Source organism: Anarhichas minor, unplaced genomic scaffold (assembly GCF_050575085.1).
Source record: "Anarhichas minor isolate MPS153535 unplaced genomic scaffold, ASM5057508v1 ptg000003l, whole genome shotgun sequence".
Taxonomy (NCBI): domain Eukaryota; kingdom Metazoa; phylum Chordata; class Actinopteri; order Perciformes; family Anarhichadidae; genus Anarhichas; species Anarhichas minor.
In genome coordinates, this window is record NW_027466449.1 from 18822355 (window position 1) to 18849939 (window position 27585).

The following is a 27585-nucleotide window of genomic DNA, read 5'->3' on the forward strand; positions in this document are numbered from 1 at the left end:
CTAGCGTCGCGTCTTTGCTCTTTATTATCTATTTATTAGTTTTTTTACCTCGAGCACCAACCGGAGGATGTTTGATGCTGCGTTGATGCTGCGTTACTCGCGGGATCATTTTCGATTATTTGCTTCATTCACGCTAGACGCGCTAGAGAGGGGGAGTGGTCTAACTCCATGGAAACCGTTATCAATTCAACCATTTATTTCCGCCATCAACCATGAAAGAAATAACCACTAATGCTGCTTAGTACTTGTTGTGGAAGTCCCAGATATCCCGGGAAACTAAACGCCGTCTTGTTCATAACATCATCTGGAGGTGATCGGTAAATTTCACTGAGTCTATCAAGCCACACGTTGGCTGGTTTGCTACAGCTTTATGAACCCAAAATAAACAATTTTGCTGTGATTTAATAGCATTCACCGGACAAAAATTGATGCCAAAATAACTACATAATGATGCCGATTTGTAAAAAGTCTGAATTCATGTTTTGTTTGTTCTCTCCGCAAGACGACGAGCAAATAACTTTTAAAATACTTGTTTTCTGAATGGAGTTTTGGATCGAGTGGTGCTAGGCTATGCTAACATTGCAGCAGCTCCATCAACACTCAAAATAACGTCATATAGGCGTAAATATGTCGGAGCGGCTGCACAAAAAAAGGCGGCGTGCTCAGAAATGAAGATGCTGGGTGGAGCGTTCTTTTCTCTAGACGGCCTCATACGCTCTCTCCTCATTGGGAACAATTGAGACGCTGTGTGGACACAGGCCCGAACTTTACCAGACGGCAGCATCCAGACTCAAGATGTTCAAGACTCATCTGATTAGAGGTTCAGGTGAGGTCAGAGTAAGTTCATTAAATAGACTCATCTCAAAATGTTGGCAGACACTGGATCCCCTTTAGGTGTCGGTCTAGTCACTCTCTTTCAGAATACAGTTCCATTTATCAATACAGACAAATACTCCAAGTACATGGAGCTTTACATTGGCAGTACAAACGCACGGCAGAGTCCTCGTTCTCGAGATGCAACCTGTCCAGAGTTCATTAAAGTATTTTCAAGACAGCAGGCACTGACAATCACGGACAAGTGAAGCAAAAGAGCTGCTGTCCAACCCAACTTTTCATGTCTCCGTCGCTGCTCAGGCTCATGTTAGCATTTCCTTCTGTCCTCCGCCGTCCCCGCTGACTCCGTCCGCCTCGGCTCTCAGCTGCTCCAGGTCCTCCTCGGAGCTGCAGGCGCTGTGCCGCCTCCCCCGGGAGAAGAACCTGCGACGCGATTGGGCGCTGAGGTCCAGGAGGTCGAAGGAATCGGAGGAGAAGAGGCTGTCCTCGCTCACCACGCTGGAGGGACGGCTGCGGCGGCCCTCGGCGCCCCCTGTGGCCCGGAGGAGCTGCTGCAGGGCCTCCGGGAACATCGCGGGCGCTGAGCGGAGCTCATCGGGAAGATCCAGACTGCGAGAGAACTTGCCGTTGCGTTTCAGAATTCCCTTCCTTCTTCTCACTGCCTCTGTGCGCATGGTGGGGCTGTCTTCTGCCGCCGGGAGACAAGAGTGTTTGTGGGAGCACAAATCACCTGCATGCCCTCCGTCTTTAACCTCAGAGATCCCCACGTCTGAGGTCGAGCCATGACCCGACTCCCCTCCGTACAAGTTCTTCAGTATCCCCTTCTTGGGCATTTTGGATGAGGGTTGATTGAATGTAGAGGGAGGCGGCAGGCTGGTGGACAGCACATCAGCATGTATGTGGGCAAGTGTGTGTGATCGATGAGGCTGGGGAGCAGCGTTACAAGGTTGGGAGGAGGGGTTTTCTTTAGGAGCGCTGGGAAAGACTGAGTCAAAACTCCTCTGGGGTTTCAGGATACTTTTGGGTTTCTTTCTTTCAACGGTGGAAGTGGAGGAAATCACAGCGGAGGAGGCAGCTGTCGCACAAACACCAACGCCACAAGCTCCCAGTGAAGTCTGCGGAATTGTATTCTCCTTGCGTGACTTCCTCAGGCTTGACATTCCCCCTCGTACCCTTCCTCCTCCTCCTGCACGATCGCTCCTCAAAGGTAAGCTGAAGTAAAAGGGGTGGGGCGAGAGCTGAGGCGGACAGGAGGAGTCTGAGGATGGGCATGCCGGGTTGACGGCCATGTTGCTGGTGGCCGCGACCCGATTCTGCCAGTCGATGTAGCGAGCCAGCAGGGGGGAGGGGCATTCTTGGTGTGGCGGTGAAGGGCAATCACACACACTCTCTTCAAAACCCCAGTTCACCCACCAGTGGTTGGCCACGTCCTCTATCGTAGCCCTCTCGTCCACGCGCACCGCCAACAACCAGTCGATAAGAGCGCAGGCGTCTGGAAGGGCAACAGAGTCAGCGGTTATTTATAGGACGCCAGTAAGAACAACATGCATGAATAGAAATATAATGCTGATGGAGACGTGGACGTCGTGAAGGGTTACCCGAGGGGGGGTGGGGTCTGCGGTAGCGGCCTTGGCTGATCTGCTCTGTGAGCGAGGCGTGGCTGGCCCCATCGAACGGCATGCTGCTGTACACCAGCGCGTAAAGCAACACGCCCAGCGCCCAGCAGTCCACCTGCAGCAAAACAAAAACACACGTCATGCACGAGAAACTAAACGAAAAAACAAATTCAGGCTTTGACATTTTATAAAATCTTACAGACCCATTTACTGGGGTTCAAAATCAGTGCTTTAAAGCTGCAGGAATTCACGCCATCAAAAACGATTATGAGGATTATCTTGTTGAACTAAACGTGAAAGTATCAGAAACGTTTGTTTGCTATAAATCTTACTTTTCTGGAAAAAAATCCCATCGGCTTTTTGTCATGGGAACCATTGCTATGCTAACCTTCTGCATTGGCCTGCAAAAATATGCCATCCCTGCAGCATTATGTACATATCTGTTTATTAAAGAAAAGATCAAATCATGTGTAACACTAAAGGTGGCGCTCGTAGCGGTGATCCCACAGTTTCACGGCCTACAACTTTAAGGTTTTTGGTGAGTTTTGGTGCATTTTGAAATTTTCTCCCGAGGAAACCAGCGAGGCCCAAAGTGTGTTGACTCACCTCCGGCCCCTGGTAGGGCAGTCCTTTCACTATCTCCGGGGCAGCGTAGAGAGGACTTCCACAGTACGTCTGCAGCAGAGCGCCCCTCTGGAAATGATTGGAAAGGCCAAAGTCAGCCAGCTGCAGAGAAAGAGAGGACGGAAAATACAGTTTGAGTGTGTATGTTGTGTCTCTTGTTACTGCTGCTTCTGTGGAAACTAGACAAGTAATACAAGAGGAACAGTCACACTAACATACTGCCCCAACAGGAGTGGCGTTAACACTAACATATATTCCAAAGGTTAGCTGTCCAACACGTGTATCTGTGTGTTCAAATTATGTAACGAGATAACATTCTGGACTAATCAGTTAGCACTGAACCCTTTTCGCTCATTCACTTCAACACACACCGGCTCCTCACGCAATCCAGATTCCTTTTCAGTGAGTACGTGCTGCAAACTCTCAGCCGTGTGGCAAAAGCAATAACAAATTGAAAACAATTCCTTTTAAAGGAGCCAAAAATAGGTATGCCAAGCTTGTGCCAGTCAAAGTGTGAGTGAGGAAAGAGGAGAGGGCCAAAAACATCAGGCTGCTCACGCTCACGTAACGGAACAATCACTCACTCGAGGCTGCGATTCGCAGACATACCGAGGCTCCTCTCTATCGGGACAGATTATGAACACGAGCGCCAGCCGGCTATCGGCCCCTCTGGTGTTAAAAATACTCAGAGCGACAGCTTTATTTCCGTGGAACAGAGACCTCACAGATGGAAGATGACATTGTGTATACAAGCCAGCTCACTGTTGATATTACACGTGTGGCGGCAATAATGATGTGTAGACTGAGAATGTGAGTTGGGCCGTTTATACAGCTTTACCTTCTGCAAGCTACCGTGTGTGTGTGTGTGTGTGTGTGTGTGTGTGTGTGTGTGTGTGTGTGTGTGTGTCCTGCAGTATAAATAGAATAGAAATAGAATAGGAGTAGAAAAGACATTCCGATTCAAGTCAACATAGCAGGATAGTCAGAGCGGCGGCCATTGTTATGTGTACCGCTGTCATGTGGCTAACTTCCGTATAAACTTGAGGTTTTCTGGTAACGACTAAACCAGCAGTAGAGTAGAACCGTTAATGAGTATAATTAAACTATTTAATGCTTCATCCAAACTCTCGTAAGAAAGTTCATTGCGATCAACAGATGAGTGACAACTTTGTTCGGCGTATTTTATGCAAGTAGCAAGCTAGGTAGCAAGCTAGGTAGCAAACTAGCGGACAGCTGGCTAGTTACCTAGCTTGCTAACTCCACCATGCATTAATGCTACACTGGTTACAGAAAATGAGCCAAACAGCAGGCTGGACAAGGACAAGCTACCTCGCTAACTATCCAGCTATCCGCTTCCTGAGCTGCTCTCTTTCCAGCAAACTGCGACGTCACTTTACGACGTGTTTTGTCACCATAACGAACAAGAGAGAGATAAACAACTTTGTTTAATGCACGTGTTATTGAAAACATATACACATTAAATACTTAATAAATAAGACCAAATAAATGCATTCAGGCAGAGTTAACAGGCTCTTGTTTGTTTCCTCTCATCAGTAAAACAAACAGAATGTACGCCAGCCTTTCTTATTAGATTCATTGTTATAAATAGGCTACAATTATCAGAACAACATAAACATTCAGGCTCCCACATGTGGCTCAAATGTGTACTGCAGATAGAAACGTTGAATAAAAGATCATGGGGGAAATTCTGCACATTTATTTGGTGACCCATATTTAATCTCCTGCGACACATCTGTGGGAATGACTGCATTAAAAGGACAATTTATTTTTTGTATATTGTTAAATCATAATCTGTCTGTGACTTCAAAAGTGACGAAGACAAACATTGTGTCATAGCTGTGCCGGTCTTCTTCTTTCCCTCTTTAAAGGGCCTCTGCACATCGTGTTTCCTCTTGATGGACAGACGGAGCCAACTTATATTAACGGTGCGATTGCCACTGGATTCCCGGCATTTCCCCTCGGCCGTGCACAGCTCCCTCAGGAGAGCGATACCCAAATAAGGCAAAAATGACCCCCTGGGTTCTTTCATAAGACCTGGCAGTATGCTGGTGCTGGTTCAGTGTGCGTGGAGGAACAACACATTAAAATGACTGTGGTCTGAAAGTGATCCAATGTATGTTCTGAATGTGCACTTTGTTTGCATTTTATTTTGGGAGCTGGTGAGATAATCCATTACCAGCAGCACTGTGTGAAGCTGCTAAAGGTCTATGCCTTCATGTTCCACCACAAAAGCAATCGGGGGTCTACGGATGATCCATTAATGAAAGATGTATTTCACGCTCGGGCCAACAATGCTTTTGTCAGAAGACTTTTCTATTTTTCATCCAGGGACAAAGATCTGGTCTCATTTATCTTTCCTGAAACATGCATCATTGTCACGGTTTTGTTCTCGTGAAAGCGACATGAAGGCTCAGTGTGCGTGGATCTTACCTTCACGTTGAAATCTTGATCTAAAAGGATGTTCTCCAGCTTGAGGTCTCGATGCACAACGCCGTTCTGCAAGAGAGCGGAGAACACATGAGCTCCTGTGCTGCTCCTCCCTCCTGTTAACAGTTAGAGGTTTCCTCTCTGCATGCAAACATTAAGACTGAAGGGTCTGAAGGTAATAATATAAACCCAGCCTGGATTGCACGTAGCGTTTGCCTTTCATTTATAATTTTATCACCATCAACATTCCACTCGGGCCTTGTGTTGCAGGGCCGTGTCCCTAACGTGCCCTGAGACAGAATGTTTAATGAAGTGCTTTGTTTGGGTTGATTCGTCTGATGGCATGAAGCACCTTGTGGCCCACGAGAGGCCACAGAGTCGAGACCGCTGTGGAGCCCAGTGAGGAAGACTACACCGGAGGGTCGATGGGAGGAAAAGCGCTGCAGGATCACTATCACTTTAAGAGTTTCCCTGACGTTGAATACGTAGTAAATCCACAGATTTATATAAGAAGTGGACGTAATTACCGTGACGTCACCCATTGGTTTGTGGACTGATGTTATGAAGCCTCTAGTTCGGTGTTTTGGCCATCACCATCTTGGATTAAGCCCATCGCTACCTGGGATTTTTTTCGCCTATTACCATAAAGCATCCCCTGCTTTATGGTCTGTGTGACTCTAAATGGACCATAATGTACTAAATGAACATCATGCTGTATTGAAGAAGACTTGAAACTAGAGATTGAGACCATAAACTCATGTTTACAATGTTTTACTTAGGAGACAGGAAGTGTAAACCATTTCAAACCATTGGCGGAGCTTGTAAGGGGCCGTCTACCTTTTTTTGCGCCCTCATATCCAAGCATCCAAGCGTTCCCAAGCATCTATTTCTCAGGGTTAGCCGGCTGCGCCTCGAGATAAAAAATAAGTCCAACTTTTGGAACGCTGCAGCGTGCACCGCATGTCATGTGACGAGGAACAACCAGAGCTGGAAGATGTCTTTTCTTTCTTCCGTAAATATCGGATAAGCGGATCTTTATGATCCGTCCCACGGAATATTTTAAGTCCAACGACGTCACAACAACCGGTTTAAAGGTCAGAAAAACTGTCCCAAACAAATCAAGCAGCAAAGCTCCTGTGAGGGATTTATGCTGCTGGAAATTCATTTATCTTAGTGTAGATTAGTCAGCGAGGCTTACTGCTACATTACCGCAGCTTCATCATCGGGCGAGACAGTCGCGCAAACCCACCCAAGCACCTTGGTTAAAATGATGAAAGCGTTTTTCAAGCGTTATTAAACACAACATGTGAACGGCCCATAATGGTTCTGTATCTTTGGTAGATCATAAGAACAGACAATCGTTATAGATAACTGATGAATAACTGTGACCACCCAGAAACGCTCCAGCTGCTGCTGTGAGTTTCTCTTAAAGCCAGCGCCTAATCAGCCTAATGAGCCTAATGAGCCTAATGAGCCTAATGAGCCAGCATAGCCTCCGTCCTGCAGTTAATGACATCCTCCACTTCAGCGGAGGAAATGAACCCTTGACCTTAGACGATGTTTTGTGCACAGTATGTACAGTATGTAGGCCTGTGTGTGTGTGTGTGTGTGTGTGTGTGTGTGTGTGTGTGTGTGTGTGTGCAAACCTTGTGGCAGTAGTGGACAGCAGAGGTGATTTGTCTGAAGATGCTTCTGGCTTCCGATTCAGGCAGTCGCCTCCTCTCCTGGATGTAGTCGTACAGCTCTCCCCTGCTGGCGAACTCCATCACAATCACGATCTTATCCCGGCTCTCAAACACTGCACAGGAAACAGTCACCGGTCGGTATTATGCAAATGTATTTATATGAGTTGAGCATCTATTTAAACCAAGAAGGAACCAGAAACCGGGCACACTGTTGGTCACTTGATGAAGAAAGGGGTTTTCAGGAGTTCTTTGTGAGACTAAGGGTTCCATTAAGAACCATTTTCATCCAAAGAACCCGTTTTTGGAAGAAAGAGTTCTTCAAAGATTGTTGGAAGCATTGCTGTTAAAGGGGAACAACTAATATCCAGAACCAGACGCCCCGAAAAACTGTGATTGTGAACTAGGACTTTTGTTGGATGCACTGCAACACATTAGTCCTTTAGGGTTCTAGATAAAACCCAATGAATATAAAAAGGGTTCTCTGTAGAACCCACAGGGTGGGTTCTAGATACAACCCTTGGACTAAAAAAGGTTTCTCCTTAGAACCCCCTGGTTGGATTGTCAACGAAACCCTTGAAAGGGTTCTTGGTAGAACTTTTAGAGTAAGTTATTTTTAGTACCCTTGGATGGAACGTCCAGAGAGGGTTCTGGGGGGAACCAATGGACCCTAGAAGGGTTTTCCATAGAACCTCTCATAGGGGGCTCTGGGAGCCTTTCACAGATGGTTCTCAGTATAACTCTTTATGTTGGGTTCTAGAGTGATACATGACACACTTTGATTTCACAGCACCAGTAATCTGTCCAGTAAATCACGGATTATTAATTTAAATCTGCATGACTTTGTCTCATGTAACTTTCTTTGGAACATTCAGAGTCCAAACATCTGTCTGGTGATGCGACTAAATAATGATTCACATTTGGTCTAGAGGTCATCTTGTCTTGGTTGTGTTTGCAGACTCACCCTCGTGGAAGCGTATGATGTTGGAGTGCCTCAGCGAGGCCGTGATCTCGATCTCTCTCTGGATGTGAATTCTGTCCAGGTCGTCTGTGATGTGCTCTTTGCGGATCGACTTGATCGCCACCTGAGAATGAAGACGCACTAGTTAAAGTTACTGAGGAACTTTTAACTGGTTGTGAGCCAGTCTCAGTTTAGTCCTGATCCTCTATATGAACCAGTCTCAGTTTAGTCCTGATCCTCTATATGAACCAGTCTCAGTGTAGTCCTGATCCTCTATCAGACCTCCATCAGTAAAAAGACCATCAGAGAGAAGATGGTCTGTTTCTATAGAGTTATTCTTTATGCTCGTCATCGGAGCCACCGGGTCAGATTCTGGTGAAACCAGATGAACTCATGCAGGTTCACCAGAAACTCCTTCAGCTCAGACTCCAACAGAGACCACCGTGGACAGACCCAGATCCTTGGACCACGCTGCTGGAGACCCAGGACGTATTGTTGGACCCGCTGGAGGGAAGGGAGGCACGGGAGAACCAGAACCAGGACTGAGAGGGGCCGACTGTCAGATCCTGCTGCAGTAAAATGAGAGGATTTCTAAAGGGACTCTGGTGCTCAGAGACACTACCACTTTAGTCCACAGGGACCAACAGAACCAACACTAAATGAAAGTTCCCCCTTCACCTCCCTCACAACTCAAGTCTTTCAAATCAGTGGATAAACAATGATAAAAGCATAGTTGATGTATTACTTGCATAAAGTCATGCATGGAAACAAAGACATACTGTTGATGCAATGATACACTCACTCTGTGGGTATTAGAGGTGATTATGTGGGTTTTAAGGGCTGGATGTGTGAGAGCAGATCCTCTGTGATCTGAGCACGCTCAGAGGCAGAAGGTTGACAGCTGCACTGTTCACACTGTTTCATTAATCCCAAACACTCACGGTACCCTGATGTAACCCCCCCACCACCCAACACACACATACACACCAAAACAAACAACATGAGCCCCTAAACCTCTTTGGATAGAGTTACTGTCACCAGACTGGCTCCATACAGAGACAGAGACAGAGACAGACAAATAAACAGACACAGGGTGTCCTCTTTAGAAATAAGCTGAAAGAAGGACAACAAAGCTTTGATATAATGTGCAGATGACGAGGCTACAGGACTACTTTGTAATGGTTGACATTAAGCTGTCCCCTAATTGACTAATATTTCTTTAGTCGCTTATTCATTGGTCATACTCTATATAATTCTGTCAAACCATATAATGTCCCTAATGGCGAGCAGGGGTCACCACTCCAGCATTCTCAGCTGCCGGGAAAAAAACAACGTCTACGAGACATCGGAGGATACAATTCACACGCTCCATCAACCTCAGTGGTTATGCAACACAAACACACTCCAGGGAACTCTCGGGACTGAGCTGACCTTCTACAACGGATGTGACGCTGACCAGCGAAGGAGAATATTCAGGTTTTTTGGGAACAAGTGCTGAAGTATGAGGATTTCCATCACATCAGCAGACATTCCAGTCCAGACTGATGGGCAGGGGTACTGGGCGCTTGGTCAGAGATTAGGCTGCAGATATTCAGTGGTTGGGGAGCTATCATCGTGTGTTAGCTCGCATGCTCGTGAATGATTTCTGACCTAAATACCTGATGGCTGGGAAAGCAACATGTCAAAAGGAAGGGGAGAGTATGAAATAAGGAGCATGGAAGAGGAAGGCGGCAGGTAACAGGACAGGTGAAAGGAATGGATAAAGTATGTCAAAGTGCAGCCTCAGGGCAAAAACAGCTTGTATTTTACTGTCCATCTCAGCTGTGACTGGGCATTAAGGCCAGATGAGTAGAGCACGGAGAGGAGAGACACACACTGGGCATTGTTCAGCCCTCGGGGCACTAAGAGCGTTGTTTAAAGGGGCACGTGTGTGCAGAGGAAGTGTCTATGTGCGTGAATGATCTCACCCTTGTGTATGCGTCACAATAGGACCTCTAAAGCATCCTTCTAACTAACAATGTCTCATTGTTCATCCAAATAATGTGCTGCGTGTGCGATATCGGCCAAAAAATGCCAAAGTGTAACAGGATGGATGTAGGGAAACGTAAGTAGCTAAGTGTGTGTGAGTCATGCAGACGTAATCAGATATTCTTTTGCTTTATGAGAGAATGTGTGCAGTGGAGGAGCATGTTGTAATGCTACAGCCAAACCAGATGTGTAGCTAGTTGGCTAGCTTGTCTATCTCCAGAGCACACTTAACTAGTTAGCTTGCCCATCTTCCCAGATTTCCGTTTTGTTTCTCAGGTTCATCTGGTTCTTTGCGTCGCCATCGCCTCTGAAGAAACGATGCCTGTGCGCACACGAGAGTAAACGCACCGACGCACACAATATCACTAATTCAACAAGTATCATAACATCTATTTATTTTGGGCAGCGTGTTTTGCTGTTTCTACTTTGTTTATATGTTTAAAAATTGTTGCCACTGATGGCAGTGAAAAGCCAAGAACCGGTGGCCAAATTTGTCAAAATGGTTACAAATGGCAACCTGGTACCCCGTTACTGTCGAGGCTCTGCAGCCACAAGTGAGCTACAGTTCAGATTAGTGACCCTGCATACCTTAACTTTATCATCCTTTCCTTCCATTTCATCCTGTACATTAGTCAACAACAACTCAGGGACAATCTCAAGTCAACACTTTACCGTAACGTCAAACCTACTTTCCTCTCTTTCCTCCTTCTCGTCTCTAAAACTGTCTCCTCCTCAAACAACAGCCCCCTGGTCTTGTTTCCAAAAATAATGTCCGTTTTGTTTCAAAGAATCCTTGGTATGTGCTGGCTACAGGCTCAAAGAATTCTGCATTTTCCCCTTGTCCCACACACACACGCACGCACGCACGCACGCACGCACGCACGCACGCACGCGCACACACACACTCACACTCACACACACACACACACACACACAGCTATTTCTCTCCTCTCTCTGTATATTCTTCCTGCTGTCTGTCCTTTACTCTCTTCTCTCAGAGTTATAGTGAAAGCAGCCAAAGGAATAATGCCGGCCTCACTTCCACAATGTGAAGATGATCCTTATTACAGCATGTTTGTTTACTATAAAGACACGAGAAGAGGGATTTGAGGCTGACGGGTTTATCTGTCTCTTTGTGCTCCGTGGGATTAAAATTGGACTGCAGACATTGAACCCACGTTCTGTTTTTAACCTGAATACAGAAACATGATATTATGACTCTGTGTGTGTGTGTGTGTGTGTGTGTGTGTGTGTGTGTGTGTGTGTGTGTGTGTGTGTGTGTGTGTGTGTGTGTGTGGTTGTGTTCCGGTAAAGAGGGTCCGTCTCCTCCTGGAGGAGTCCTATTGTATAGTAATTGTATCCCCTTGTTTAAGTGCTGAGTGAGTCAGACCAAAGGCATCTCAGCCTGGCAGCACAGGAAACAAGAACTGGGTCGGCATCAGCACATGAGCTCACCCACAAACACACACACACACACACACACACACACACACACACAGGATCTTAACTTCACGTCCAAATTAATATTTAATATTCTTGGAGCAGCAATAAAGATATGTGCACAAACAAGGTTAAGATATCAAACATTTTCACAAACAGGTTCATGCACATTAACCATCATCATGTGCATATTAAATATATATCTATTTAAAGAGAGCATCCTCAGGCACGCAGCTTCCTGATGTTCTCCAACACTCACCGTCCTCAGGCTCGCTCTCTCCACCGCCTTCTTCACTTTGCCGTACGTGCCTCTCCCCAGAGTCTCCATCACCTCGTAGCGGTGTTTCAGGTTGTGCTTGTGCTGGTGCTTCTTCACCTCCATCGCCGCCTCCGCGCTGTCCGGCCTCGGGGACTCCTCCGTGGACGCCGCGTCCCGCAGGCAGCCGAGCTCGGAGCGGTCGCTGGTGCTCATCGCGCCTCTGCTGTCCGCCTCGCGTCTGCCCATCCTCTCTTGCGCACCACCTGTCAGAAGGAGCAGCCTTTCACCTGGACTGGAACCCCCCTCATCCCCCCAAATTACGTTGATGACTGCGCAAGCTGCAGCTAAAGTTAGAGACCCAGCAGGTGCCCATATAGATTCGTTATCAAAGCCACGAACCAGTCGACACATACAGAGAAGCCATCGGATGCATTGGAGCAGCACTCCTCCTTCACCCTCCCCTTTGACAGCACAGCAGCAACAGGAGCGATGTGGGGAACCACATGGTCCGGAGCGATGGGCGGAGCCTCCTCATTCCCAAGAAAGAAAAATTCGCTCATAGACAACATCCTGGCGCGTCACAGTCACTGGGATCATTGCGGGTTCTCGGAAGGCTGCTTGTATCTGTCGGGGATGAAGGCATGTGAGGAATGTCATGCGGGTCAGACACTCAGCCTGAATCAAAGCTCCAGTCAGACATGTTGGTGGATGCTTTATCATGCGGTGAGCTCAGAAAGAAACATAAATCCTGGAGGACTTTGAAGTCAGAGAGAAGGAGAAGGTAGTGGTGGTTGGTGAGGATGCAGGGTTGCATGTATTTGGGTTATTTAGATAAAAGGCGGCTGATCTAAGGCAACTTAACAGGTAAACCTGTCTGTTTATTACCCCACATATAACTTTATATGCAAAAAGTGATTATAAAGTAGGGTTACAGGACCACCATACAAAAAGACTCCGTTATAGGTTGGCTGACATGTCAGTGTAACAGTCAGTGAATCATTTATTTGTGCTTTACCGATCAGTAATACGCTTTAATAATAACGATGAAAAGTAATTAACGTCCAATTTACTAGAATTCATTTTTGGTTTGTAGGTGAACTGTAAGTAAGTTGTAAGTTTCTCTTCATTAATTAATTATTAAAGATACTCTGCATCCCTCCTTCAGATGGTAGGATGCTCAAAAAGTAACTTCTTTATTAAAAACCTTCTACATAGCTTAAAGGTGCTCGATATGGACTTCAGAGCATATCGACTGCCTCTACGAGGCGGTGCTAACGGTGCTAACAGCGCTAACGGTGCTAACAGCGCTAACGGTGCTAACAGCGCACAACAGAGAGACTAAGATTCACATAATGCACACAGCCGACCCGGCTATGAAAGAGAAGCTCTGATAACAACAGAGGGAGACAGACTTCATCCTCTGCTAGCAGACATTACTCCTTCATATCTTTACATAGACGATAGTTGTTTGATGCCATATAAATGCTCCTGATCCAGTATAGAGGACATAGAAATAGTTTGACATTTTGGGTAATATGCTTATTTGCGTTCTTGCTGACAGTTAGTAGAGAATATCAACATCACTCTCATATTTGTCTGTTCAATATGAAGCTGTAGCCGGTTAGCTTAGCTTAGCTTAGCACAAGGACTGGAAACAGAGGTAAACAGATAGCCAACGAATTAGCATATTCCCCCAAATGGCAAGCTATTCTTTTAAAAACGTTGAATATGTTTTGTTTGGTGATGATGTGATCCATGAAGCAAAGCTGGAGGAAGTGTGTGACACCAGAGGCTGCAGTTTGCATCCTGTCTCCTGGCAACAGACAACATGGTTTCTTCTAACCATGACCACGAGTAGTTTATTAACTAAACCAAGCGTTAAAGTTTATTAACTAAACCAAGCTCTAACCACAGCTGTGGAGGATGAGAACACCTTCGCGTGAATAGTATGTTTTCCTAAAACAAAGCACTTTGTTGTGAAGATATGAGGATTTGTTGTTGGGAAGTTATAGACTAACATCCTTATAGACTATAAATCCAGTAGTCAAGGTTTTGATACATGAGGATTAAGAGGACAGAAGCTCTTTTCCCACAGATCCTGGCTCTGAGCATTGTTGTTGCTGAGAGTCAGGCGGAGATGAATTAGGCTGTGATGAGGTCTCGAGGATTGAGGTTCGCCACCAGACAGACGTCACAGCTGTCATGCACAGCTGCTCTTCTTTCCACCACCGTCCACACATTGTCTGCAGGGTCCATTTCCAAAATCTCCTTGGTGATGATCTCATGACGGCCTGCAGTCGTGAGAGAAAGTATGCAAGTTATGGCTGAACCAAAATCTAATTTCCAGAGACACTGGCTCATCAGTACGATTGCTTAAAGGAACAGTGTGCAGCATTTAGGGGGACGTATAGACAGGAGTGAAATATGATATTCATAAGGTTGTTTTCTTTTGTGTATAATCACCTGAAAATAAGAAACGTTGTGTTTCCGTTACCTTAGAATGAGACGTTCATATCTACACATAAATACTAAATATAATATATTAAAGTCGGTCATTTATGAGAAAGAAAATGTGGATATTGTCAGAGATTAAAGTGTCAATTTACAAGAAAAAAAATCACCAATTTGCGAATTATAAATGTACGATAAAAAACTAAAAGTATTTTTTTTTTCTCAGAATATTACCCTCTCCAACCGCTCAGTAATAAATGTATTTTTCCTACAATAGCCCTAATACACCATTATACCTACAAGTTTAGCACATGGTAGAAGTTTCACTTGATTGCAATCTGCAGCCTCACCACTAGAGGCCGACAAATCCTGTGTATGACACCTTTCACTTTGACGGAGACACAAAGTGTCCCTTGTTTTTGTGCAAAGGCTATTTCACCATGAAGTCAAACTTATGAGGGAGAACTTCTCTAAGAGACAAAACAAGGTGTGATAATAAGAATAAAAATAAATCAGTGAGAGGCGTTCACTACCTGACCGGCCCCCTTGTAGTATCCACAGAGGTAGAGCTCGCCCTCCACCGTTAGAGGCGTTGGTTCGGAGGGTGAGTAAAGACGTGGGCAGGGTCGGTCCAGTCCTCCAGGTGTCCGTCTCTGGGTTATAGATCTCCACAGAGCTCAGACAGCGACGTGACTGTCCACAGTCCTCTCCATCACACCCTATACCACCTGAACAACACACACACATCATCGGGCTCCATTCGCTCTCATATAGAACAAATACTCAGGACTACAGTCTCACAGTCTGACTATGTAGATTTCTCCGTTGAGGACCGCCGTGCCGCAGCCGTACCTGGAGTACTTCATCCTGGCTCGCTCAGTCCACCTGTCCTTGCCGGGGTCAAACTGAAAGACGCGGTTACTCAGCTTGTTGGGCTCATCGTCCGGCTGGTGCTGAGGGACGAGAGAGAGAGAGAGAGAGAGAGAGAGATGGAGGAAGAAAAATATGAGAATTGAGACACAGCAGAGGTTGCTTTAGTTGCTTTAAAGTCACTCTGTGTAGCATCTTTGTATGACTATACCAAATTTGTATCGGTTTCCTGTGATTAGCAATAAAACTAAAAGAGATGAAACAAAAGAAAAGTATTCTGAGCATGAAGTGTTCTCCCAGTGCTGCCCCACTAGAGGGCGCCACAGTATCTCCAAACCTACACACAGTGGTTTTACAGCCCATGAAAAGTATTTCTCTCTAACATCAAATATTTATTTATAAATGTACAAGGAAGTTAAATAAATACTACTGAGCCGAGTTTTTAGGTGTTAAACTTCAAATATAACAAGTAAGCTTCATGAGGAGGCGTGTGGATCGATCACGTTAGATTGGCAACATAAGCAGCACCACTCACATTGTCACTAAAGTATTGCTAACTCCTGATTGGTTCACGGAAAATAAAAAAAGGTCAAGATGAGCTTTATTCAATTGTTAATGTCGCTGGTCAGTAGGTTTCTCGTGAAGGCTATAAGAGGACATTATTACATTTGTAGCATCAATGGATGCTGAATTGCTTGCTAGAAGCTAACTAGCTTTGTTAGCTGTGTTATGATCAGGTAAATTAATTATGTTAATGCAACACTAAGCAGTCAGTCAAATGATGGTGAAATGGTTTAAGAATTTAAATTGCACTTGAATAACTGATTTGACTGACACGGACATGTTTAAACCTGGTATCTGTGCACAGCGTCAGATAAAGATCAGTATTATTTTATATTATACGATGTGTAGAGTTAGATTACTGAGGTGGTTGGGTCGGATTGTTTGAGACTATTGTGATCCAAACATTTCCAATAACTCTATTAAAAGTAGAATCCGTAAAGACGCTTTGTTTACGTTGATGAAACATATTCATTAAAGAAAGTTGGTTTAATAAAAAGAGACTAACTTACTGAATAAATTCAATCTCTTTATTCAAATTGAGGATTTTGTTCACAGGTTTGTAGTTTCTTAGGGGCGGGGCTCAGCTTTTCTGAGATAGGGGCTTAAAGGAACAGTTACTAGTGACGTGCAGGGTGTTTGTATCAGGCCTGTGTACCTGTGGTGTCCAGCCCCCCATCACATACAGGTGCTCCTTCAGGCTGAAGGTGCAGTGGCAGGCTAAGGGGCGAGGCAGAGGGGCGAAGCTGAGCCAGCTGCCTCCTCTCCTCAGCGACCATCTCTCCACACTGTCTGTGACCACGTAGTGACTACGCACTTTCATCTGGCCTCCTATCATATACAGGTTGTTGCCCAGCAGCCCTAAAGCGTACATGTCCCTGTGGAAGGAGGACATCCTCCGCTCCTCATCCGGCTGGACAACGCAGAGCCTCTAAGCGCCAAAGATGCCAAGCAGCTTTACCACGACTGTTTGGCAGAGTGCAAACAGAGGCTGGTGGAGAAGGCCAACCTCATTCAGAAACACTATGACAAGGTACAGCACCAGTTTACTCATGATGTACGTTATATCCCTTTCCTACTGCACAAAACATGGATGATAAACTGGATGTTATGAACATAAAGTCTAACTTGTGTTCAGTTTGCATTAGTTATAACATAACTGAAGTGCATCTTCCTCGTGTTCTGAGTTTTGTAGCTACAAGGAAATATCAATGTACTAAAAACATTATTATAAGACATGCAAAACACTTGCCTTTGTTTGCTCAGTTTATTTGAATGTGTGCTGTTGAAATGGCTCATTCAACAAGCAACACGTACAGTAACAGGAGAATTCAAATATACAGGAGTGAAACTAGAAAATACAGAAATTAAAATAATAATTTGAATATGTTTCTGTATTTATAGTTGCCCCATCCCACACACACACACACACACACACACACACGCACACACACACGCACACACACACACGTACACACCTAACAAAGATACTACAGTATCTAGTCGGTTCAGGCATTCTGCAGAAACGGTTTCATCAGTTTATATATATTCATATTTTATAATCAGTTTTCCTCAAGGATAGAATTATCTTAATTCTACAGTTAATGTATTTTTATATTCTTAAACATATTTCGGGTGAAAATTGTGTCCCAGTGCATCTGCTCGGTAAAACATGGACGCCTCCACAGTGAAGGTTACTGAACGGGCCTACCGGGTGTTTGTTTCCTAAACCTGAGCACAGACAGGACCGAGGATGTGAACCCTGATCTCTGCTCTTTGGTAGACCTGCTTTTACTCTAGAAATGAACTTGTGCGTTCTTGTTCTTGATGAACAAAACAATGAGGAGCAGAGACCAGAGAAATGTTGCTCAGTTCATTGTAGTTCAGGTGGAAAGTCAGTTCAGTAATAAAGACTTCACTCAGTGTGCTGCTTGAACATAGAATCATATCTTCAGTGAAATCAAAAGAGGAAAGCAGCATTGAAGCTGTTCTTGAGGCTTGTTTTTGACCCCACACTTTATGTCTGTTAGAGGATCACACTCTATTTGGACCTGAAGTACATGAAGAACTGTGGTGAAACAGGAAGCTGATTCAAATGTTTTATTGAAGCAAAAGAAGCATCATCACCACGAGAACACACAACACTACAAATAACAAGTCCTACATTTTAGAATTACACAACAAAGTTCTTCATGATCAAGAGAAACACTCCTCATGATGCAGAATAAACTCTGATAGAGAGCTATACTATCATAAACATGTTATTGGATCATTATTACTGATTAACATGTAAGTAGCATTTTAACGCTGCAGCAGGTTGAGATTCTACAAAACAATGCGTCATATTTAATAAGCTCATCACACACTTTATATTAAATATCTTAGTGTGCAAAGAAACTACACTCTTAGAAACAAATGTGCTAACTAGAACCATGGAGGGTTCTATGGCTCGTTTCAGAGGGTTCTACCAAGAATGAAGTATAAAGAGATTTACCCAGAACCATATGTGAAATTTTCCACCCAAAGGTTCCACAGAGAACCCTCACATGGTGTCACGGTTTCACCCAAAATCTTCTCTGGAGGTTCTATGCAGAACATTTCCACCTTCTAAGGGTACCAACAAGATCCCACGCGTGTCTCCACCAGGAACCCTTTTGCATCCCATGGGTTCCATCTCGAACTCACTATGGGTTCCTCATGAGGTTGATAAAGAACCGGGGCTGACGTGGTGCAGCACAACCCACATTTTTGGCTTTTTTTAACACCTGTGCTTTCAGAAACCCTTGAAGAAGGAAAAGGTTCTTCAGAAGCAAATGGTTCTGAACCTGTTTGGAACCTTTATTTCTAAGAGTGTAGAAGCTATAGCTGACAGATCAATGTAGTGGAGTAACAGTCTAAAGTAGCATGAAATGTAAATACGTTACTTCACAGCAAAGGGTCAGTACTTAGGTACTTTCTACCATTGATTGAGAGGAGGAAGAAGAAGAGGAGGAGGAGGATAAAGGAAGCCTCTGACCAGAGTGGATTCAAACACCATTAAAGCTCATCTTTATATGGACACGTCTCCTTCTTCTTTGTCTTCTTCTCTTCCTTGTGGAAGACTTTTCCATCCGACTGCTTCTTCCAGCTCAGCTTGATGTCGTCATTCAGCCCCTGGTCCTTCAGCCTCTGTTTGAGCTGAGATACAAAGACATTTACTTCCTGAATGTCGCTGACAGAGAAGAAGTCTTCACTAAACGCTGTTCATTTACATCCTGCATCCTTTCTCACACTGTCCTCATGTGGAAGCTCTGCTTTAGAAGAACTCTGGTTCCCACTAGAACAGCTTTGTTGTTTGCATGTTCTTTGGACACAAGTCTACCTTCAATAGTGACGTATACACGTGTGCACTGCACACAGCACATTCACATTGTTCTTAGTAGTCCACTCAATCACATGCATCACCTGGTTGTTCTGTTTTTAATGTTAGAAAGATGTACCTTCTTCAAGAGGTCCTCCATCACCACAGCGTCATTCAGATCCAGAGACGAGCTGCTTTTCTGCACCCTCACTTTAATCACTTTCATTGAAACAGGAACTAAAAAACCAACAAACTTCATCAGTCACAACATTTCTGGTTGATGATAATCTGCATCCTTGAATTTTTAACACTTTGAATGATAGAATAGAAAGTATGGTAATTCTCCATCAGCTCAATCTTTAAATATGGCTGGTGGAAGAAAATCTTAGCTTAGCTTAGCATGGTGTTAGCATTAGCATTCTTGCATCAATGAGGCGATCACTCTCCATCATCTGCAGTTGATCTGCATATTCAATGTGTTTTTATTAGTGCTGGGCAACGATTAAAATTTTGAATCGCGATTAATCGCATGGATTGTTTGCGATTAATCTCATTGTTATGGCAAAGTTCAATAATGAATTCAAAAGTAGTGTATTGCGCACTTTTATTTTCAAAGTACTGCTTTATGAACAAAAGGGTAATAACATTTGGTTTGTAAACACTTTAAACAAATCAGGTGCTTTTTAACAGCAGTGTTCTCTTTACACAGCAGCAGTTCTATCTCTTCACTATCTGTGCTCAGTGTGTGACTGTATATGAAACGTTCCACTGCTGTGCAACAGGAATAAAATGTTTCAGCACGTTTCAGCAAAAATGTCTGTCTTCATGACAGTCAGAGCATGTGAATGCAGCTCTACTGTTCATCAATATAATGCTGTAACTCAGAGGTGATGATGGTTACCCAGCGATCAAAGAATAAAGACACTTTACCCACAATTTAGGTGTACTTTCCCTTTAACTCACGAGATGCAGCATGTTTTATACTTAATGTGAATATAATTCATACTTTGTTGGCATCTTATTCTGAAAACCGGATGTTCGTCTGAAGAAACCGGATGTTGTCTCACGTTAATCGTTCTCCTAACAAAGTCCTTCGCTCGCTCTGTGCCGTTTAAATGCGTTTACCGTTAATGTCAGCATATAGGTGCACTAACATGTGTCTGCTGAGTTGACCACGGAGATCTGAGTGTCTGCTGACTTTACCGCAGCGATGTCCAGTAGTCTCCATTCCTCCACCGCTGCCAGTGAGCAACGGACTTTCAAAATAAAAATAAATTTTAAAATGTGTTAACGCGCTATACAATAATTGTCGGCGTTAATTAATGAATACGTTAACGCGATAATAACGCGTTAACTTGCCCAGCACTAGTTTTTATCCATAACTTTATTTTTATGGATTTTATTTTGCTCTACTTTTGATGTTTTTCTGTATTGTTTAAACTCTATTTGCTAATAAAGTAAACCTAAATCCACATTTAAACACTGAGTGAATGATAGCTTACCACTGTAGCAAATGAACGCTCTCGTGACGCCACATTTCAAGCCCTCCCATCGTCCATTGGCACTAAAATCTGCTGCTGCACAAGTCTTAGAGAGACCATTAGGATTAGTTTTCCAGTTTCTAAATGAGGAGTCACTTCCATCAGACCACTTCCATCCATCTCTGAAAAGGCCGATCCAGGCATTATCTCCTGAGGGTACCAGATTCTGGTTCTCTGTCATGTTTCTCACACTGGCCAGGTCTGTGTGGTGTTCTCTGCAGTAGCTCTGGGCCTCAGTCCACGTCATGGTGTTGTTAATGAGGACAAATGTCTCACTCAGTCCTAAAAATAGACCAGAGTGAAGTGCTGTGAAGAGACACCATAACAGACAACATGGATGCATACCAGTTGTATTGTTGCTTAATGAATCTCAGCATGAAGGTGAAGTCAACACAGAGCTGTGTGAACATGAACATGCAGGCGTCCATTGAGTCCCACATTCATAAAGACACATCAGAGCTATTTTCCCTCCAACAGACATTATACAAAGCGGCTTAATGAGCCTGCTCCCACAGGGACATGAAGGCAGGACTCACATTCATCTGCTTTAAATGACATTCATGTAGCCCGAGACTAGTTCAAGTTACCATGAGCAACTTTTAACTGGTTATGAAACAGTGTAGTCCTGATCCTCTATCAGACCTCCATCAGTAAAGAGACCATCAGAGAGAAGACGGTCTGTTTCTATAGAGTTATTCTTAATGCTCGTCATCGGAGCCACCGGGTCGGATTCTGGTGAAACCAGATGAAATCATGCAGGTTCACCAGAAACTCCTTCAGCTCAGACTCCAGCAGAGACCGGTCCACCGTGGACAGACCCAGATCCTCCAGCAGAGACCGGTCCACCGTGGACAGACCCAGATCCTCCAGCAGAGACCGGTCCAGCATGGACAGACCCAGATCCTCCAGCAGAGACCGGTCCACCGTGGACAGACCCAGATCCTCCAGCAGAGACCGGTCCACCGTGGACAGACTCAGATCCTCCAGCAGAGACCGGTCCACCGTGGACGGACCCAGATCCTCCAGCAGAGACCGGTCCACCGTGGACAGACCCAGATCCTCCAGCAGAGACCGGACCACCGTGGACAGACCCAGATCCTCCAGCAAAGACCAGTCTACCGTGGACAGACCCAGACCGTATTGCTGGGAGGGAAGGGGGGTACGGGAGAACCAGAACCAGGACTGAGCGGGGCCGACTGTCAGACCCTGCTTCAGTAAAATGAGAGGTTTTCTAAAGGGATTCTGGTGCTCTGAAACACTACCACTTATGTCCACAGGGACCAACAGAATCAACACACAATGACTGTTTCTCGTAGTAGCTTTAATATTCTCACCTTTGACATCGAAGCAGACTGGCTTTCTGTGTTGATCACAAGGGGCGTCGTACCAGTACCCATCTTTAATAACTGTACAGTTGTCTTCACCACCGTAGTTGTTCGGTTGTCCAGGACCCCATCGGCTGAACTCCGTCTCTCCGGGTTTGTAGAAACTTGTGTTTGACAGTGACCACCTCCAGTTGACCACGTCATTGTACAGTCCTATCCAGGCTCGCTGAAAGCAATATTTCAATGTGATATAAAGAAATATACTTTTAGATATCTTTACCATTTACAGTCTTGATACTGTCGATCAGTCTGATTTTGAAAACTTTTCAAGGACAGGTTTTCAATTTTTTGAAGTCTGTCTTAGAACAATATTCAGGTGCTAATATGAACATTGAAACAGGTTGAAATTGAGAGCTTTGCCTTCCGGCTCAGCTCCCTCTTCACCAAGATGGTCCGGTGCAGCGCCTGCTTTACTGCTGCAGCCGCAACGATCCGCCTGTCGATCTCCCGCTCCATCGTACCCTCACTCGTGAACAAGACCCTGAGATACTTGAACTCCTTAGCTTGAGGTAGGCACTCCGTCCCCACATGGAGGGAGCAATCCACCGGTTTCCGGCAGAGCACCATGGCCTCAGATTTGGAGGTGCTAACTCTCATCCCCGCCGCTTCACACTCGGCTGCAAACCGCCCCAGTGAATGCTGGAGGTCACGATCCGAGGAGCCCAACAGGACCACATCATCTGCAAACAGCAGAGAGGCGATCCCGAGACCCCCGAACCTGACGTTCTCCACCCCGAGGCTAGGAGGGTGGAGAACAGGACCGGTGACAAAGGGCAGCCCTGGCGGAGGCCAACACCCACCGGGAACGTGTCTGACTTATTGCCGAGAATGCGGACACAACTCCTACTGCAGTTGTACAGAGACCGGATGGCCCGTTGTAACGGGTCCGGCACCCCATACTCCCGCAGCACCCCCCACAAGAACCCCCGAGGGACCCGGCTTCTCCAAGTCCATAAAGCACATGTAGACAGGTTGGGCAAACTCCCAGGACCCCTCCAGTAGTCTTGCGAGGGTAAAGAGCTGGTCCACTGTTCCATGGCCGGGACGGAATCCGCACTGCTCCTCATGAATCTGAGGTTCGACAAACGGTCGGAGCCTCCTTTCCAGCACCCTGGCATAAGCCTTACCCGGGAGGCTGAGTAGTGTGATATCCCGGTAATTCGAGCACACTCTCCGGTCCCCCTTTTTGAAGATGGGCATGTCAGCCAAGACAGCCCGACAGTGTCCAGTGCCTTCAGCATCTCAGGGCGGATCTCATCCATCCCGGCGCCTTGCCACCAAGGAGCTTTTTGACTACCTTAGCGGCCTCCGCCAGGGATATGGGTGAGCCCCCCCCCCCCCGCCCCCCAAGTCTTCAGGTGCTGCCTCCTCTGCAGAGGACATGTTGTAAATCTGTCACATAAATGTCCCTCTGAAATGTATTAATAAATAGCATTGAACTTAAATACTCAAGTAAAGTACAAGTACATACTTCAGTACAGTTCATCTGCAGACTTTGTGTGAATGTAAAACTTTCAGACCTCCTGTCACTGATATAATATTACTCACAGAGCTGTTGTCCACCATTTGGCTTGAATGCACCATTGTGTTCAGGGTGTTCACGTCCTCCATGTCCCGTATGGTGGCCAGGTCGCTGTATGTCTCTCTGCAGTGACGCTGTGCTTCAGTCATGTTCTTCAGGTCATAAACAAAATGGTAGCGACGTTCAGCAGGTGATGAGACGGCACACAGCCCTGGATTGACAAACCTGGATTGATTACATTTAATATGAATAAGTTAACTTATTATATAATATATATATATAATATATATATATATAATATATATATATATATTATATATATATATATATATATATATATATATATATAATATATATATATATAATATATATATATATATTATATATATATATATATATATATATATATATATATATATTATATATATATATATATATATATATATATATATATATATATATATATATATATATATATATACTCTCTCTCTCTCTCTCAGACGTCACACAAACTTTACTTATGAATATTTATTATACTTGTTATACTTCTGTCCCTCACAGTTGAGAAGCAGAACATTTGTTATCTCTCCAGTTTGTTGCTCACAAAAGAGAAGCAGCACTAATGACTGTCCACCCCTAGGCCCTAGGTCCACTACGGCGACTGTAGCTAAGTGGATAGCAGGGCCGTCTTTCAATCAGAGGGTCAGTGGTTCGAACCCTGGCTCTGGCTCTGCAAGTCGCATGTCGATGTGTCCTTGAGCAAGACACTTAACCCCAAAATTGCTCCCGTAGCTGTGCCTATGGTGTAGAAATGTGATAGACTCTGAATTGTAAGTCGCTTTGGATAAAAGCGTCTGCTAAATGACTGTAATGTAATGTAATGAGTTATATTCATTAAAGGAAGTTGATTTAAATTAACTCATTCAATCTGATGAATCACTTTATTCTGGTGGATTTCGAGGATTTTGCCTCGAAATCCACCAGAGTCTCCACCAGACTTTTCGGGTTGATTACATCACAACAAATATGTCAACAGACATTCAAAGCTTCAATCGAAAACCTCAATAGAAGCTTCAAATGTAAACAACAACAACATTATATAACTTAACAGTGATAAATAAATAACTCAAACTTAATAACTTTACCCACTAATGTAAATGATCATTTCACATTAAAGTAAAAAAAGATGAAGAAAGAAGGGGAAGAAGAATGTCACAGGGACAAATTATTAAACAATATTATAATGTTAAAGATGGGAAAATAATAAAAACATATGAAAGTCTTGCCTGACACGACGATGCTCAGAAGAAGTTTGTCCATCCTCGTCTCTTCTCTGATCCTCTCTGTCAGTCGGTGACTGTAGACGTGCAGCTCATGTAAACTTCTGGAACGATTATTTGCCTATCAGGCTTTAATATTATAATGATGTAATAATATCTGACTGACCTTTGATGTTTGCTTTCAAAACACGATGATGATAAATAACTGACCAGCAAGAACAACAAGATGAATGATTATTACTCAGTTAAATAATAATAATAATAATTGTAGCGTTATTGCTTGTAGCAGTTTTGATAAATAACAATTAACATCAAAATATGTAATGTTTATTAATAACTTTATTATGAATCATAAGCTCGTGAAAAAATAATGATAGTACTTAGCGTCAGTGATACGACACCATTAGTTTAACTAATATCATTTTAACATAAGATTAATTTTAAAATAAATGAATAACAATGAACCACGGATAAGTGAAAAGGATTGCATGTGATCAGATAGAATCAGTGACTCATAATTGATTGATGCTTTTACATTAAATGTATGAAGCACCGTTCAGCAGTTCAGTTTGAGAAGCACCAAGATTGTGAATAAATGTTATATTTGTTCTGATATAAATTTTAATTGAGATGTTTAGGTCTACGCTTATTGATCAGTTTTTCTATCTGAGAAAATAATATGAAAATGATATGGCTTAGTAATAACTTAAATAATACAGTAATATTAGCAAGTGATGGCAAGTGGAATCATTAACTCTGTTACATTGGGACATTCACCTTTCAGCATCGGCCACCGTGGACCTACGGAATCTGCAACCTCACCACTAGAGGGCGCCAAATCCGGCACACTGCACCTTTAATAAAGATGAAGACTGTTCCACGTTTATTGGACTAAAGATCACTTCCCAGTCTCTTTTCCCACCCGAAGGCTCCGTCTACATGGAGCAGGAAGGCAGCAGCAGCCACGCTCTGGATGTTGTCGTTGGAGAGGCGGAGCTCTGCTCGGTGCATGTAGTCCAGCAGCAGCTGCAGGCTCTGGGCAGGTGTGTCTCTAAGAGGTACCTCTCCTCCCCGGGTCTCCTTCAGACCACATGTAAACATGGCCTGGACACAGCGACATCGACAGATGTTTGCTTGTTCTGCAGAACACATGTGCCATCTTCACCTGGAAGTAAAGGCTGAATGCAGACAGCACCACCTTGTGGCAAGCGAAGGGGAGCCCCTCTGCCAGCAGCACCATGTCAGTGGACTCCTCGGCCGCTCTCATCTTCTCCAGCTGCCGGAGCAGAAGAGAACCATGCTCCGCCTGATCATCCATGGACTCCTCTGTCTGGATGTTGGTGCCTTGTGGCAGACTAATGCCAAACACGCTTAATAAGAGAGAAAAGTACAAAAAGTACAGAGGTATAAGCGGCACATTGTACTGAGGTGTTCGGACCACTTCCAGTGCGTCAAAACATGAAACTGGGGGGGGGGGGTTGCGAGATCAATAATGGAACAAGGGAAAACAGTTCTGGTGCACAAATGTGTACAATTCTGAATCTGGGTTGTTTTTGTTCTTTTTGCCTCAAACTGTAATTAAATTGAACCAACTGAGGAGTTTAGAGGGAGAATGTCTCTGATAACATCTCACAGACATCTGAAACATGATGAAAAGCCCCAAATAGACACTGGTATCTTGTAAGACATAAAAAGCCCAAAAAAGGTTGTTTATTTTGAAAATAAACTTTATTCTGAGGTTTATAACCCGACCATGCAAAACAAAAACAAAAAACGTGGCTGCGTGTGAGTGAGGCAGCATGCTCATTGGTCAAAAGGTTTAAAATAGACCAGCATGCGTTTGTGGCGCTGGTTAGGTTTCTAGAAGTGTCTGAGCAAACAGTTTGCTGTCATGTTGTTTTAAAAAAGTGTGGATTTCATCTAAAAGAAGAATTAGTGGCATAACATCTAGTACATTTTAGAAGATGAAGAAATGACTTCACCTTCACAGAACCCACACAGTACCACATATATAGCAATCAGTGTTCCACAAATAATTAATCTAATCAGCATACTTTCAAACACCTGAAGTTGCAGTGAGCTTATAAAGCAGATTTTATGGTTATGCAGTTGTTTGCTACTGATTGTGACTCAGCAGCGCCGGGAACCTTTGTTAATGAGTAACTGAACCTTCAGAGTTTTGGCCGTCTCGACCCTGGAGACTGAAAGCAGGAGGGGGCTAAGACACGGCATGTCGCGTCCATCGTCCACTCATTTTCTCTAACCAGTGTAGCATCAAAGATCACAGCACAGCAACAAGGCAAGTTTATTTGTAAAGCACATTTGCAATTCAAAGTGCTTCACATAAAACCATCAAAACATAAGGCAAAAGAAAAAGATTTAAAAACAATTAAGAACAATGATTGAAACATTAAAAAGTCATTAAAAAAACTAAAAATAGAATAAAAGTTGCAGTGCAGTTTAAGAAATAAAATACAGTAGTAAAATGCAGAAATGCAGGGAATTGATTAATATCCTTGAATCTGCAGCTACGATGTCCAGGCTTAGCTTCCATCACGGCTCTCCTCTCTGGGGCAGTTTGGGGACGTTTGGTCACGTCTCTCGTTGGCCGTTTAAAAGGATTTGCAGCTGGCCTCCTAACGGGACCGGACAGAGGACGGAACCCACGCTCAGCGGGCCACCAACTGATTACGAAGCATGTTTTCATGCACACAAGAAATGTTCTGAACTGACCTGATTCCAT

The 27585-nt window shown here is 44.3% G+C and overlaps 1 protein-coding gene and 1 pseudogene across 1 annotated transcript; both read right to left on the reverse strand.

Moving 5' to 3' along the window:
• Nucleotides 1–1136: 1136 nt before the first annotated feature.
• LOC142950788 (NUAK family SNF1-like kinase 1) lies at nucleotides 1137–12138 on the reverse strand. Its single transcript, XM_076092392.1, has 7 exons — nucleotides 11893–12138; nucleotides 8169–8289; nucleotides 7169–7320; nucleotides 5526–5591; nucleotides 3057–3176; nucleotides 2433–2565; nucleotides 1137–2326 (listed from the first exon to the last, which is right to left on the reverse strand). The coding sequence occupies exons 1-7, from the start codon at nucleotides 12136–12138 to the stop codon at nucleotides 1137–1139; spliced, it is 2028 nt and encodes a 675-aa protein (XP_075948507.1).
• Nucleotides 12139–14034: 1896 nt separating this feature from the next.
• LOC142948415 (kelch repeat and BTB domain-containing protein 12-like) lies at nucleotides 14035–26160 on the reverse strand (annotated as a pseudogene).
• Nucleotides 26161–27585: the final 1425 nt, after the last annotated feature.

Bases quoted from the DNA above. Each gene is read 5' to 3' on its own strand.
- LOC142950788 (XM_076092392.1), bottom strand. From the start codon at position 12,138: ATGGGCAGACGCGAGGCGGACAGCAGAGGCGCGATGAGCACCAGCGAC. The intron at 8,290-11,892 runs GTGAGTGTTGGA...CTTCATTCTCAG, and splicing joins AGAGAGCGAGCCTGAGGACG to GTGGCGATCAAGTCGATCCG. The intron at 2,327-2,432 runs GTAACCCTTCAC...TTGCCCTTCCAG, and splicing joins CAGACCCCACCCCCCCTCGG to ACGCCTGCGCTCTTATCGAC.